Source organism: Lepidochelys olivacea (genome assembly GCF_965140295.1).
Source record: "Lepidochelys olivacea isolate rLepOli2 genome assembly, chromosome: 5".
NCBI classification, from domain to species: Eukaryota; Metazoa; Chordata; order Testudines; family Cheloniidae; genus Lepidochelys; species Lepidochelys olivacea.
The window spans coordinates 81,160,606-81,175,623 of record NC_140415.1 but is presented as its reverse complement, the minus strand read 5'-3'; the positions used below and the strand labels follow the sequence as shown (position 1 = coordinate 81,175,623).

Here is a 15,018-nt window from a genome sequence, read left to right as displayed (position 1 = left end):
GCAGAAAAGCAGGGTGTGGTCGCAACTGGACTTTATAAAAGATCATATAGGGCGGTTCCAAGGAAGCGCCCTAATCTCAGTGACCCGGCAGACAGATGTTATTGCAACCAAGAACCATGACCTTTCAGGAAATGAGGAGAGCAGAAAGCCAGAGGCTCAAAATGGGGTCTCGTGAGCCGTGACAGCACAAGATTCAGGTCCCACAGAGGAACGGGATCCCTGACATGTGAGTAGAGACATTCAAGGCCCTTCAGGAACCTACCAGTCATGTCCTGGGCGAAAACCGACCTACCCTTGAGTGGTGGATGAAAGGCTGAGAAAGCAGCCAAGTGGACCTTGGTAGATGAAATGGACATGCCTTGGAGCTTGAGATGCAGAAGGTAGTCCAGGATTAACTGCAGCAAGGCCCGCTTGGGGTCGAATGCCTTTATCCGAGATCCAACAAGCGAATTGCTTCCATTTGGCCAGGCAGGTCGCTCTGGTGAAGAGCTTTCTGCTACTCAACAGGACTTGTTGGACACCAGCCGACCATTCCTGCTCCTCCGCATTTAACCATGTGGCAGCCAAGACATCAGGAGCAGCGCCACCAGGTTTAGATGCAGAAGACTGCCATGATTTTGGGACAGCAGGTTCGGCCTGAGCAGTAGCTGTAATGGAGCAGCCACTGAGAGGCCCAGAAGCGTGCTGAACCAGTGCTGGCGCAGCCAAGCCAGTACTATGAGGATCACCTTCGCCCTGTCCTGTTTGATCTTCATGAAGACCCTGTGAATCAACAGCATTGGGTGGGAAGCCGTACAACAAAGCCGCCGTCTACGGGGGCAGAAAAGGGTCCAAAAGGGAGCCTCTATCGATCCCCTGAATGGAGCAGGAAACATGTAATTTCCTGTTCTGCCTAGACATGAACAGGTCTACCTGGGGAGTCCCCCACCTCTGGAAGATGATGCTGACCACTTCCAGATGAAGAGACCACTCGTGGCGAGACCAGAAGATCCTACTGAGGCAATCTGCCAAAGCGTTCCTGGCCCCAGGGAGGTGTGCCACAATGAGATGGATGTCATGTTGTACACAAGTCCCAGAGCCTGAGGGCTTCTTGGCAAAGGGCAGATAATCTGGCTCCGCCTTGCTTGCTGATATAGAACATAGCTGCTGCATTATCCGTCAGGACCTGGACCACCTTGCTTCTTATGTTAGGTAGGAAGGGATGGCAGGACAAGCGAACCGCTCTGGCTCCCTGACGTTGATGTGCAGGGAGCAATCCTGACTTGACCAACGACCTTGTGCTGAGATTGCCCAGGTGGACTCCCCACCCCTGGTCCGAAGTATTGGAGATTAGGGTCACTGATGGGGAAGGAAACGCAAAGGGAACTTCCTCCAACAACTATCCAGGATTCTGCCACCTGGTGAGTGACAACCGTACGTGGTCCAGGACCTTGATCACACAGTCCACGCTGTGTCTGTTGGGTACGTAGACAGACGCCAGCCATGCCAGCAGGGGCCTGAGGTGGAGCCACATGTGCCGAACCACATAAGTGCAGGGCGCCATCTGGCCCCAAAACTGCAGACACAGGTGAGCGGTGGTGAGAGGGTGGGCTTGCATGCATGAGATGAGGTCCACCCTGGCTTGGAAACGAGCCTCGGGGAAGGAAGGCTCTGGCTGGAGTCGAGGACCACTCCTATGAACTGTATGTGTTGCACTGGAATTAAGATAGACTTTTCCTCGTTTATTAACAGCCTCAGGTCACAACAGGTGGAGCAAACCAGATTGAGATGCTGCTGCACCTGATCCTGGGACTGGTCCTTTATTAGCCAGTCATCAAGGTTCGAGTAAATTTGAATGCCCCGGCACCTCAGGTAAGCGACCACTAGCGCTACACACTTTGTGAATACTCTTGGGGCTGACAAGAGACCAAAGGGCAGAGCTGTGAATTGGAAATGGCGCTGGCCCAGCACAAAATGGAGGAAGCACCTGTGCCCTGGGAAAATGGAAATACGCGTCCTTCAAGTCGAGGGCAGCGTACCAGTCTCCCGGATCCAGGGAGGCGATGATTGAGACCATGGGAGACCACGCGGAACTTCAATTTCTTGAGAGGACTTGTTAAGACAACACAGGTCCAAAATGAGTCTGAGGCCCATGTTTGCTTTTGGGATTAGAAAGTAATGGGAGAACCACCCTTTTCCTTCCATGTCCCAAGGGACCCCCTCCACTGCCCCCAGATGCAGGAGGTTCTCGACCTCTTGGGAGAGAAGTTGCTTGTGAGATGGGTCCCTGAAGGGGGTCGAAGGGAGGGTCAGCCACGAACTGCAGGGTGCAACCTGAAGATATTGTATTGAGCACCCAATGGTCTGAGATCAGCCATGACCAGGCCGACCAGAAGGGGCACAGACAGTTGAAGAAAGAGCGGGAGGGTGGATCTTGGGAAGTGACTGGGGCACCACCCTCGAGCACATCCTCAAAATGCCTTTTTCCTGGCCTCCTTGGTTCCTGGAAGGGCCAGGCTGAGTCGACGAACAGGAAGACAGGTGTCGCCGCTCAGGCCATTGGTCTCTATCCTTTCTACTGTAGGTTCTCAGCCAGGGAGTCCCGCAAGACCTAGACTACGGAGGCAGAGGAGGCAGAAGATGGAACAGCTGCCTGGCCTGCTGAGGAGTATTAAGGCCCAAGGAGCAGAGGGTGGCATGGGAGTCTTTACAGCTGTAAAGCTTTGTGTGAGAGAGGCTGGAGAAGAGCCCTGCCCCCTCGAACAGGAGATCCTGAATGGTGGCCTGCATCTCCAGGGATAACCCAGAGGACTGCAACCAGGAGCTGCGCCTCACGACCACCACAGAGGCAACCACCCTGGCTATCGAATCCGTAGCATCCCAGACCATCTGGAGGGCCCGTCACCGCCCCTTTAGTGGAAGAAAGCACAGCGGTGGAACTCCTGGGCTCAGTCCTATGGGATGGCCTCCTTGAATTTGCTAAGGAAGTCCCACAGGTTAAAATTGTACCTGCCTAACAGGGTCTGGTGGTTAGACACCCAAAACTGCAGGCTGGCCATTGAATAAACTTTTCTGACAAACAAATCCAGTCTCTTGGTGTCTTTGTTTTTCAGCGTGCCACTGATTTGTCCCTGTCTGTCCCTTTCACTAACAGCGGACATGACCAGCGACCCCACTGGAGGGTGTGTGTACTAATATTCGAACCCTTTTGTAGGAATGTAGTACTTCTTTTCCGCCTTCTTAGAAGTAGGGGAAATATAAGAGGGGGTCTGCCACAGCTATTTGGCAATCCTAAGGACCTCTGGGTGGACAGGCAGCACAAACCAGACCTGGTTGGAGGAGGATATAACGTTAAAGAGGTCATCTGACTCCTCTGCAGACTCAATTTTTACGTTCAAATTGGCAGCTACCCTTTTAAGGGGGGCCTGGTGCGCCTGGAAGTTGTCGGGGGTACTGCCCATTTGGGAGGGACCTGCCACCAGTTTGTCTGTAGACAACAATGATTGCACCGCTGGGGTAGGGGTGGGATCCCCTTCCCGCTCCGGGACAGCTCCTTAGATGTTGAAGCCCGATGCATTGCCCCTGCATCTGATTCAGTACTTTGTTCCAACTCCGGTGCCGGAGGCGGTTTTTCCAAAGCAGACAGGGAGGACTGGTGGGAATATGGGACCAGCATTATGGGTATGCCCCATGGGTTACAGTGTGGCCATTGAGCAGGCCACTTCCCCTGCTGCCATGCCGCTGCTGCGGTACCAATCTCATTGGTTGGCAGCAAATCATCCCTCCTTGGTGAGGGGCTGAACTCCCAGTCCGACTCTGACCATTGCCCTTCCGGAGACCAGGATGGAGCCGCTGAGGCCTGAGTCTGCCGACTGACTCTAGTCAGCAACTGGTGAGGTGAGGGCAAGGATCGGTGCCTGCCCAACAAGCAGTATCAGGGAGGTGGAAACCAGTGCCATGATAGTGAGTGATCCTGCCCCAGTGGGGACTGACATCTGCGAGACCGTCTTGGTAAAGGTGACCTGCGCCATGGCAATCTTTGGCGGGAAGCTTGCCGGTACCAGGTGTATGGGGACTGGTGCCTCGACTCCAGTATCCCATGCCTTGTAGAGGGAGACCTGGGCCATCAGGGACCTGGGCCTTCTAACCAGAGACCCCAACCAGTGCTGGGGTCCTAGGCCACCAAGATGGGGATCTATGCCTCTGGTCCAGGGATCAAGGGTTCTCCACTGCCCTATGGGACAGATCCCATTACTGGCATGCCCTTAGGTGTCAGCAACTTAGCTGAGTCTGGCACCTGGGGCAGCATCTGTGGTGCTGACTGTCTTGCTTGTGCTTTAGCTGCCGGGTCTGCTTCGTCAACGAAGGCCCTAGGAGAACCTGGGGTCCCCTGCCGCTCCTGGAAGTCGGACTCCTGGCTGGGCGTGTCAGAGTTCAGTGGTATCCCCATGAAGTCCCGGGCAGGCACTTGGCCTGACATAGGTCTTTTGCCCAATGCCCCTTTCCCCTCTAGTGGTGGGGTGCTCTTCTTTTGTTGTTGCTTAGCCACCGCCAAGGGGGAATGATGCCAGATAGAGCCCGGTGCCAGTAGTGCGCTCCACACCCATGCTGAGGTGCTCAGTGTAGGATCTGAGCAGGAGGGCTCGGATGCAGGACGAAGCGCAGCCTCCATGAGGAGGGCCCTCAGGCAGATATCCCGCTCCTTTTGGGTTCTAAGGCAAAAGTTCTTACAGATCCTGCACTTATCCTTTCTATGAGACTCTCCCAAGCACTTCAAACAACTGTCATGGGGGTCACTAATAGGCATCAGTCTGTTGCATGACTAGCATGGTTTGAAGCCGGGGGAACGGGACATACTCCGCTCCAGGATGAAGTCCCAGCTAGGACTAACTACTAAACTAACCTAACATTTAACTTAATGGCTAACAAAGTTCCTACAAAGTATATAAAAAGAAGACAGAACTTGTAAAGAACCGCTAATACTCTTGCAATGCAAGACGAGACACTCTGACCAACTGTCATGAAGGAACTGAGAAGGCATAGGGTCGGCGGCACCTAATATACCAGAGCATGAGCTTGGAACTCAAGGGAGCACCACAGCTGACCTACAGATACCGCTAAGGCAAAAATCTCCGACGACTATGCATGTAGGTGCGCACATACCTACAATGGAATCAACATGGAGTAAGCACTCAAAGAAGAACTATATAAAGTAATCTATTTCTGTACAAGTTCCACTCTGCTCCTCCTGTAGAGGAAAGGGTGGGTGTGGTAGAGTTGCTTCTTAACCATGTTTTATGTGTTGTCACAAAGGATGTTTCTCTTTTCAGCAACACCTATTAGAGTTAGTTTTGTAAAAAAATATGGGAAACCCTGCCCACCACCAATATTAATATAAATCCACATGTAAAACATTTTCTGGAATCCACAGTACTAGTCATATTCCCCATTTTTTTTTACACATTGCAAGTGCAGTCCAAGACACTACATTCTGGTACTTCCGGACAATTATTTCCAGTGGAAATCAGATTTTACATGTGTCTAGAAATTTACATTCACACCCAGAAACATGAAACTTTAAATCCAGCCCAAGGTTCTTGATAACACCTTGAAGTTTAAATAGTTTTATAGTTATTTGGAATTACTATAATCCCTCAAGAGAAAATCTGTCAAGCAGCAGTATAAAGAGAGATGCTCTCACTTTGGCATGATAAGTCTGTTCCAGCTCTTCTTTATACAGTTTCACTTGTGCATCATGCTGCTCTCTCATTTCATGAAGTGCTTGAGCCAGTTTGTGTTCATACTCAATTTGGCGCCCAGAATCCACCTCAACCAGGCGAGTTTCATGTTTCCTTCTTGTCTCGTTGATTTCCTAAGAAAAAGAAATAATGTTATTCCTATGTTTTACTGAAAATTTCACTAACAATATTCTGGTGATTTCAGTCAAGATGAGCTTTAGACCAACAGCCAAGAGCGAGTCCAATTTTAAGCTGCTATAATTAGAATGTGAAATAATGTCATTTTCAGCTAGCGTTCTGAATAAATGTTGGAGTATTTCACAAGAATATTTCCAGTAGCATATCCACCTTTATAAATTATACTCTGGTGAACACCTCAAAATTTCACAAAGCAGATTCCATATCTGACTCCATAAACTGAATTTTACATCCCATGAGAATAACTAATCACAAGAGTGTTAGAGGAGCACCTTCAACTTGAAATATCACATTTCTGAGGACTGTATACTTTTGCTACAAGTAAACTTTAGGATTTAAAACTTTGGAGGGGAAAACATACGTGTCTCGCCATTTATTCTGTGCATATGACATCACTTGAGAAATTTTCACTAATCACTGCTTGGGGAGGAGAGGCAGTACACTTGCACACTCTTCCCCAGGTTCTGCAAAAGGGAGTTTACCAGTAATAGCAGCAAAGTTGAAAATGAAACTGGAAAGGAAAAAGATGCCGACACAGAGTAAGGGATACTGTGTTAAAACATGTTTTTTGTTGCTCTCATGCTCCTCCTCAACACTCATACATAACAGGAAAGTGGACAGTCCTTACCTTAAAGAGAACACGAACAAATTTCAAATTATACTATTTAAAGGGGTATAGTGTAAAAAAATATTAAGCTATTTCAGTCATGTCACATTCTAGGTTAAGTTCTTATGCTTCCATAATATACAAATAAAAAAAACATACCAGGTTTCCCAATAAGCAAGCTGAAATGATCCAAAATGTTTAAAATTTGCTTCCTCTAGAACTAAAACTTAGTATTAAAAGAGAATTACCTCTTCATACATATTTTTACGGAACTCCAAGTCTTCAGACAGACTCTGACAACGATTTTCGAGATCCACCTTCATTAAAGTTTCATCTACCAGCTGTTTCTTGGCAGCAGCTAAGGAGGCTTCCAACTAAAAAATATTAGTATAGTTAGGCTTAAGTAGATCTCTCACACACCACTTATTGACATCTTTAAGCAGCAGTTGAGAATGAACTATCCATTGAAATAAAAAGTTATTAAATTTACCACTTACGTCAAGAAAGTCTGTTTTACCCTCACCTTGTACAACTCTTGTAGTTCATTACAGATACAGTCAGGGTACTTCACCTTAATAAGGACAATCATTTTCAAAGGTAGTCATTAATTTCCTTTAATCCCCTCAGAAATTAGCTGAGATTAGTCAAGATTTTCTATTTGGCAAAGACTAATTGGGTAGCTTCAGCAACCAATATCACTACAGCTCTAGGAAAACATCTATTAACTGTTATTGCAGAGCCTATAGTTAATTTGTAAGGTCTACAAAACCAGTGCACAGCTTTTCTTCCCTCTTTGTTAGATAGTGGGCAAACAACTAAGGTAGGTCAATCAAGAGTTCAAGATCTTGAGCCTTTTGATGTCAACCCAGTAAAACTGTTTGTGGTCTAACTTACTGTGTTCTAAAGTAAACTTGCAAGATTCTATTCACCTACAGAATTTTGTCAATCAATATTTATCATGGTAAAGCATAGGAAAGTAGATCTGGGGCCTGAGAATAAGAATAATTTGTGGTAAACGGGAGAGTGGGAAAAGAAAAAAAAAAGATGCAAGTGAACAGACTGACTGTGTTTCTTAAATATTTGTAGAGAACGTCGCATACACATATTGTGTAGGGAGTCTTGATTTACACCTTGTAATAAGATGAGGCCCTGAAACAAACCTTTGTATCAGAGGCCCAGTATGAGGCCTAAGGCCTGAGCTAAAGTAATGGTCAAGACTTTGCTAACATAAAGCAAACTTAAGCTTTGAGCCAGAGGCAGGCCCTGCTCACAGAAGCTGGCAAGGAAATGGCTGATGCTGCAAAAAGATACATACCTAAAAGGTACTGGACACTAGATATCAGAACACTCCAATACTTGCACATTCCACACACATAACAAGGAACATGCATCCCTGGGGCAGTGTCTTTGTCTGGCCTAGGGGGCAGTGGCAAATCCCGCCACTGACTGAGCTGGTCCATTGTCAGGGAGCACATATGTGAAAAGTTTACACATATGTGTAAAGACGGTGGAGAACATGGTCGGCTTAGCTCTTTTACAAGGAGTGGTTTGTTGGCTAAAGAACCAATCTGTTCAGCAGACTGGATGGTAAACCACTTCATCTCACCTGAGCAATCTGATCTCTCAAATCCTCAAGTTCCCCTTCCAGGCTTTTCTTATCACCAAGTGCTGTAGCCAGGGCAGCTTCTTTGGAATTTAGGGCTGCTTCAAACTCCCGAAGCTTGACTTGGGCTGCGTTATGATCAGATTCTTTTTTTGCATAGCTGAAACAAACCAGAGAAGTTGGTGAGACAAACGTCTAGAAACATCCAACACATTAAAATATGTTGATTTGCAACTAAATACAGCTTTTATACTAAATATAGTCTTTTGAGCTAACCAGGAGAATATGCTTTTCATCAATTACATAGCGTAATTTAAGTTTATTCGTATTCTTAATTTTTATATTTTTATTATGCTAGAAAATGGTGAATGATTTTCTATTTGTAATTTGTGATGAGCTCTATGTGGATGGAAATTCAAATTCAATTAAAAATGCACAAAAACAGCATTTTAGGGGTTTTTTAAACATACTGATACGCAAGAAAAAAGGTTGATAAGATTATCAAAACATGCTTTGCATATAACACTGGTGTAAAGAAATGAAGTACTTTCTTTAGTTAGTAAATTGAGCTGACTGTAAAATCTGGAATGACATGACGACTAGAAACAGCTAGTAGTTCTCAACTTCTCACCTAGTTTTATTCAGATTGTTTTCCTCTTCCAAGGTTTTCTGCTTTTTCAACTTCCAATTACCATATATACACTTGCTCATAAGCAGAATTTTTTTATTAAAAAAAGGAAGCATCAGAGAAGGGGGTCGGCTTATGAACGGGTACAGGGGGGGAGAGGTGGGACATAGCCCCCTCCCCCCACAACAGAGGGGGCAAGGAGAGGCAGCAGAGCCAGAAGGGAAGAGGAGGGGCCAGAGTCTCTCCTCTTCTGGCTGCGCTCCCCGCAGCCTCCGAAGCAGCTGCAGCCGTGCTGCCTGGCTCAGCCCGCTAGAGCAGGCTGTGGCCAGGCCAAAGACATCCTCCCCTAGCCTGCCCCAGCTAAGGTGGGAAGGGATGGGATGGGGAGAGTGTGGTGGTCCCGGGATAGGGGTGGGGTCATGTGGGGGGTGGTCACAGGGTTACTCCCTTGACCCCCAGCTTCTGCCTCCTCCCACCAAAAAATTTCCCCACCAGTTGCTATACCCAGCCCTTCAGGGTAAGCCACTGGCAGGCTGGGACACTTTGTTTACTTAGGTTTACCACCCTGCCTGCGGACATTCGAGGTAAACAAACCATCTCAGCCCACCAACGGCTTATACTGACAGCCCAGGAGCCAAAAAGTTTGCCGACACCTGAATTATAGGGTTGGCTTATGAATGGGTCATAAAAATTTGCCATTTTTACTTATCCATCATGGTGGGAAGAGGGTGTCAGCTTATAAACGAACCAGCTTATGATCGAGTATACATGGTAGTTGCTTAACTTTGAACTAACTAGCCATTAAACTGGACTAGTCGATTAAAATGAAATGAAGAAAATATTTTCTGCACGTACCAAAGAGGCTACTACTGTCAAAAGTTTGTTTAGCACTTTCACTAAACCTGGTTCCAGAAGTTCAGCCCATGATTTACATCAGGTCATTGGTTTCGTTTTCCTTAAAATGCTGCAGCAAATACACACTGCTTAATTAATATTTTTTTGTATTTAATGTAAATTACAAGTCTCATAAGTTTAGACTTTAACATAAGTTTTCAATTTCACATTTAAAAATCTTTCATTTGTAAGACGCTTGAGAGCACGCACCTTTCTGGAGTAAGGGGAGAGAATTAACTGCCAGTTTCCCTTGACCCTTGGAGGAAATAGTGACAAGACAGGCTAGCCCAGGACCCTTACCTCAAACATGCTCAGAAGCCACTTCCCTGCCCCAAAAGAAGCCCAAGCCAGCTTCTTACCTGGAACAGCCTTAGAGAAATAATTGGTCCAGTGGCTCTTTCCCACACACACTAGCCTTTCTGTTTTGCAACTGCAGAATTCGGGGAATTTCCCTGCCCCACTGTACTGGCTCAAACAAACTAGACCTGTCCAAATTAAGAGACTGAATTGCTGATGAGGTTTCTTTTAATAACTATTCACATCCAAAGTCTCCACCAAGGGAGGTGGTAGCCTAGACGGAACTAGTTTTTGCCACTATGCTGCCTAAACACATCTGAGCAGACAAAATGGGGATAAAGATATCCAGCTCCCATCTACGGTATGACCTTACTGTTACGACAGCAAACGGAACTGCACTGGTGAAGAATTATGGATCTCCCCATTTTCTTAGGGTAGACACAGCCAGTCATGCTTTCTGAAACAGTAATGAAGACAGTTTTGTCCGGTAGATGCTAGTACATAAACAATATTCCAACTCTGCTTCAGGGGAATGACCACATAAAAAAAATCATACAATCTTCTGTCATATAAACAAAGTAAAAAGATTCTTTCAGTTTATGTTTAATCTTTCAGTTACAAGTATTGCCGCACATTACTCTTAAAGTACTTAAGTGTTTCAGATAAGTGTGATTTAAATCGACTCCCTTTAAATTTCACTGTCTGCTGCATTCAGTAGAAGCTTTTTTTAAAAAACAGCTAAGTAGCACATCACCTTTGTCCCACGGGTGCCCAAGAGAAGAGGGAATCAAGTAACACACCACTGGCTAGAATAGCCTCACACAGAAGGCAGGTTTAAACTGCTATAATAAAAATTGAGTGTTACTGTCAGAAAAGATATTCAGACTTCCAAAAAAAAAAAAAAAAAAAAAATGTTGGGGAGGCTTTTGATTTGGTTTTGTTTTACATTAGTCTTTCAGAGTGGACAAGACCTGAATTTCTAAACAGTGAACACAGAACTCATAAAATGACATCACAAGAGACTGAAAGACAGACAGAGAGGAAATGCAATGTTGCTGTAGCCATGTGGTTCCAAGATATTAGAGACACAAGATGGGGGGAGACACTCGAAAGCTTATCTCTCTCACCAACAGAAGGTGGTCCAATGAAACAGGGGTTCTCAACCTTTTTCTCTCTGAGGTCCCCCTTAACGTTCTATAAAAACTCTAGGACCCAGGGGGAGAGCCTCAGGACAGGAGTCTTGGACATAGGTGGAGTTTGACTTCTATTTTGAGGGAGGGGGGCAAGGGCCAGGGGGGCTTGAGTCACCTCCACATGGTAGAGTCCAAGGAAGGAGTGCCACCACCCCCCAACTCACCTCAGCAGGCCACCCAGCCCGTCTGGGTTGGGTGTGGGTGGTGGTGGGGGGCATGTGACCAAAAATTATAACTCAAACGTGGGGAGCTTAGCTCAGAAAGTTTGAAAAACAGCTTAGGATGCACGGAGGGGGGTAGCGGACACAGGACTAGGGGCTGTGTGCAGTCAGGGGTAGCTCAGGGTGTAGGGAGAGGGGTATTAAGGGATGTGTTCTGGCAGGACTCTCCTACAGTCCCTGTCCCCAGAGGGGTCTGCCAGCTACAGGGCCAGGTCTCCCCACCTAGGGGGCTCTTACCAGCTGCCTCCATGGGAGCAAAGGGGGCTGGCAGTAGAGGAGCAGCTTCAACCTGGGGCACCAGCAGGAGAGGAGGGAATGCTGACACTGCCTGCTCTATAGGACCAGCCAGAGCAGCAGCTGCCCTGCACTGCCTGGCTCCGGCTTCCTGCCTCCAACCTGGCCAGTAGGCGGGAAGAGAAGTTGTGGGGTGGCGGGAGGTGTGGAGCTACCTCCAGGACTGCTGTGCTCTTGCACTACAGTTCGGCGGGGGGTGTGTGTGTGTGTGTGGAGGGCAATGTCTTCCATATCCCCAACTCTGCCCAAGGGTTCAGGGCTTCAGCCCAGTGGGGGGGGGCTGAGGATCAGGGCTTCAGCTGTGGGGCCCCACTGACCCCTTGAAAGGGCTCGCAGAGCCCCACGGGGCCACAGACCCGGTTGAGAACTGCTGCAATAAAAGATATTGCTTCATCCACCTTGTCTCTCTAAGGCTACGTCTTCACTAGCGGGTAGTGATCGATTTATCACGTCTTGTCTAGACACGATAAATTGATCCCCGAATCAATGCTTGTACTCCACCTTGGCAGGAGGAGTAAGCAGAGTCGACGGGGGAGCCGCCATGGTTGACTCAATGCCGTGAATAGCGTAGCTGAAGTTGTGTATCTTAGTTTGAAACCCCACAGTGTAGCCCAGGCCTAAGAGAGGTAAGTAATTTTAGTTACGCTTTCAAAAAGGATGACTATTTTTCATGTCTTGAACAAAGGACATCTGTGCTGAAGATTCACAACAACTCCTACTCCTTTTAATTAAGATGTTTGAGCTCCCAAAAGCAAAAAAAAAAAAAAAAAAAAGTTTCCCAGCAAAACCAGAAGCACACACTTGACATTCCTGAATTACTTTTCCAGAAGAACCTCCATACTGGGTCAGACCAAAGGTCCATCCAGCCCAGTATCCGGTCTACCGACAGTGGCCAATGCCAGGTGCCCCAGAGGGAGCGAACCTAACAGGCAATGATCAAGTGATCTCTCTCCTGCCATCTATCTCCACCTTCTGACAAACAGAGGCTAGGAACACCATTCCTTACCCATCCTGGCTAATAGCCATTAATGGACTTAACCTTCATGAATTTATCTAGTTCTCTTTTAAACCCTGTTATAGTCCTAGCCTTCACAACCTCCTCAGGCAAGGAGTTCCACAGGTTGACTGTACGCTGTGTGAACTTCCTTTTATTTGCTTTAAACCTGCCGCCCATTAATTTCATTTGGTGGCCCCTAGTTCTTATATTATGGGAACAAGTAAATCACTTTTCCTTATTCACTTTCTCCACACCACTCATGATTTTATATACCTCTACCATATCCCCCCTTAGTCTCCTCTTTTAAAGTACAAAAGCCTAGAAGACCTGTTCTTTATAGAGTATAAAAAGGCTATATCCAATCTAAAAACTTTTGAAGATCACAATTAGCAGTATTTGTCAGCAGCAAGAATACAGGAATTAGATTTACTAGTAAGCACACACAAATATTCTTGCAGGAATAAAAGAAAGATGATTGGCACCAACGAGAGAACATATTCAGTTGTAGCCCAGTTTGCTGCCACCAAATGGCTAAAAGATTTGTGCCAATCACAGAGCAAGCTCAAACACATTTTCAGACAATTTTTACTACAACCACAAGATGGCAGGCTTTAATTTAAGAAACTTAGCAATCAAAGTCACTATTTGTACAACTAGAACTTTGATCTGAGCTATCTTAGGTATTTACAGAGTGAATCATTGCAGTTTATTATCAGCCGAATACTAATATAACCCATATGCAGAGATTTCAGACTCTCACTACACTCTATTTTTTTTAAACAGTTGTCCATTTTTGCTATTACTACACAGATCCAACAGTGGGGGGTAAATTTTGTAGTCTGCCACAGCATTTTAACCATATATTTAAACATGCTTCGAGCAGAGTTAGGGCCTGTGTACACAGTAACTGGAACCATATTACCACCAGCTATAACTCACAACTTTAATTATTTCAATGCAAATCCACATGTGCTGATACACCTTTTGTTCAGAATACACAAATGATGGTAAAATACAGGCAGATGGTTTAAATTAGAGCTCCCACTGCTGGTAACAGTGGAAAGAAAAATGTGTAATATAGATTCAGCCACAGGACAACAACATGACCAGAACCCAAACTTCAGTTGCAAAATACCCGTATTTATTTTTCAACTGATACTACTGATAGTATCAATCCATATGTGTATCTCATATTCAGAAGAGCCATTTTAAGAATTCACATTTCTAATAAGATTGGCTAAATTTTAGCGAAATTTAACCAGTTTAAAATCAGAAGTGAAAAAAGTATAGAATTAATTTTAAAAAGTAGTCTAATTACATAGTCAAATTTGTATTTGGATAGCTAATCCCTATATTTTAAAAAGAAAAAGCTACAGACTTTCTGGTCGCTCTGCTAGAGTGGTACCACAACATACAGCGAAAGAGCCATTCCACTGGAAATCTTTGTAACCCTTAAAAATGTGTCATTCACCACAGCTCTAAATGAACCTGAGAGTTTGTTTCAACAAGATCAGTAAAACTGTTTGAGTTTTGCAGGCACAAGAAAAACTACTATATATAACAAGACAATACACAGTATGCATGTTTATAGTTCTTATTTAACAGCAAAAGCTCTTCTTGTTTGTCAACTTTATCTAATTTTTCCTCCATAAAGAGGGAGAGTACATAGTTAAGTAAATACCTGTTTACTAATATGCTCATAGATTAGCTCAAAACTGTGCTCCTTCATGTACTTTGACTTTCAAGTGTCTAATGCCGTCTCAAATAAAAAGGCACTAAACTGCCATGAATTCCACATTTTCAAAAATATATTGATTTCAATAACAGGACAAAGCGTACAGTGCTTACTTTATATTTTTATTATAAATATTTACACTATAAAAGTGAATTGAAAAATACTATTTCTTTTAAGTACTGTAGTGCAATCTCTTTAGCATGAAAGTTGAACTTACAAATGCAGAGTTATGTACAAATAACTGCATTCAGAAATAAAACAATGTAAAACTTTAGAGCCTACAAGTCCACTCAGTCCTACAGCCAATTGCTTAGACAAACAAGTTGGTTTACATTTGCAGGAGATAATGCTACCAGCTTCTTGTTTACAATGTCACCTGAAAATGAGAACAGGCATTCGCATGGCACTGTTGTAGCCAGCGTTGCAAGATATTTAATGTCAGATGGGCTAAACATTCATATATCCCTTGATGCTTCAACCACCATTCCAGAGGACATGTGTCCATGCCGATGATGGGTTCTGCTCGGTAACCAGCCAAAGCAGTGCAGACCAGCACATATTCATTTTCATCATCTGAGTCAGATGCCACCAGCAGAAAGTTGATTTTCTTTTTTGGTGGTTCAGGCTATGTAGT

At 45.3% G+C, this 15,018-nt stretch overlaps 1 protein-coding gene across 1 annotated transcript in view; it reads right to left on the bottom strand.

Moving 5' to 3' along the window:
* LMNB1 (lamin B1) overlaps positions 1-15,018 on the bottom strand; it is a 41,176-nt gene that overhangs the window by 16,973 nt on the left and 9,185 nt on the right. The window contains exons 2-4 of the mRNA XM_084629271.1: positions 8,129-8,285; positions 6,771-6,896; positions 5,681-5,851 (exon numbers count right to left, since the gene is read on the bottom strand). Of these exons, the coding sequence (XP_084485397.1) occupies positions 5,681-5,851; positions 6,771-6,896; positions 8,129-8,285 (454 nt within the window). The remainder of the gene's footprint in view (positions 1-5,680; positions 5,852-6,770; positions 6,897-8,128; positions 8,286-15,018) is intronic.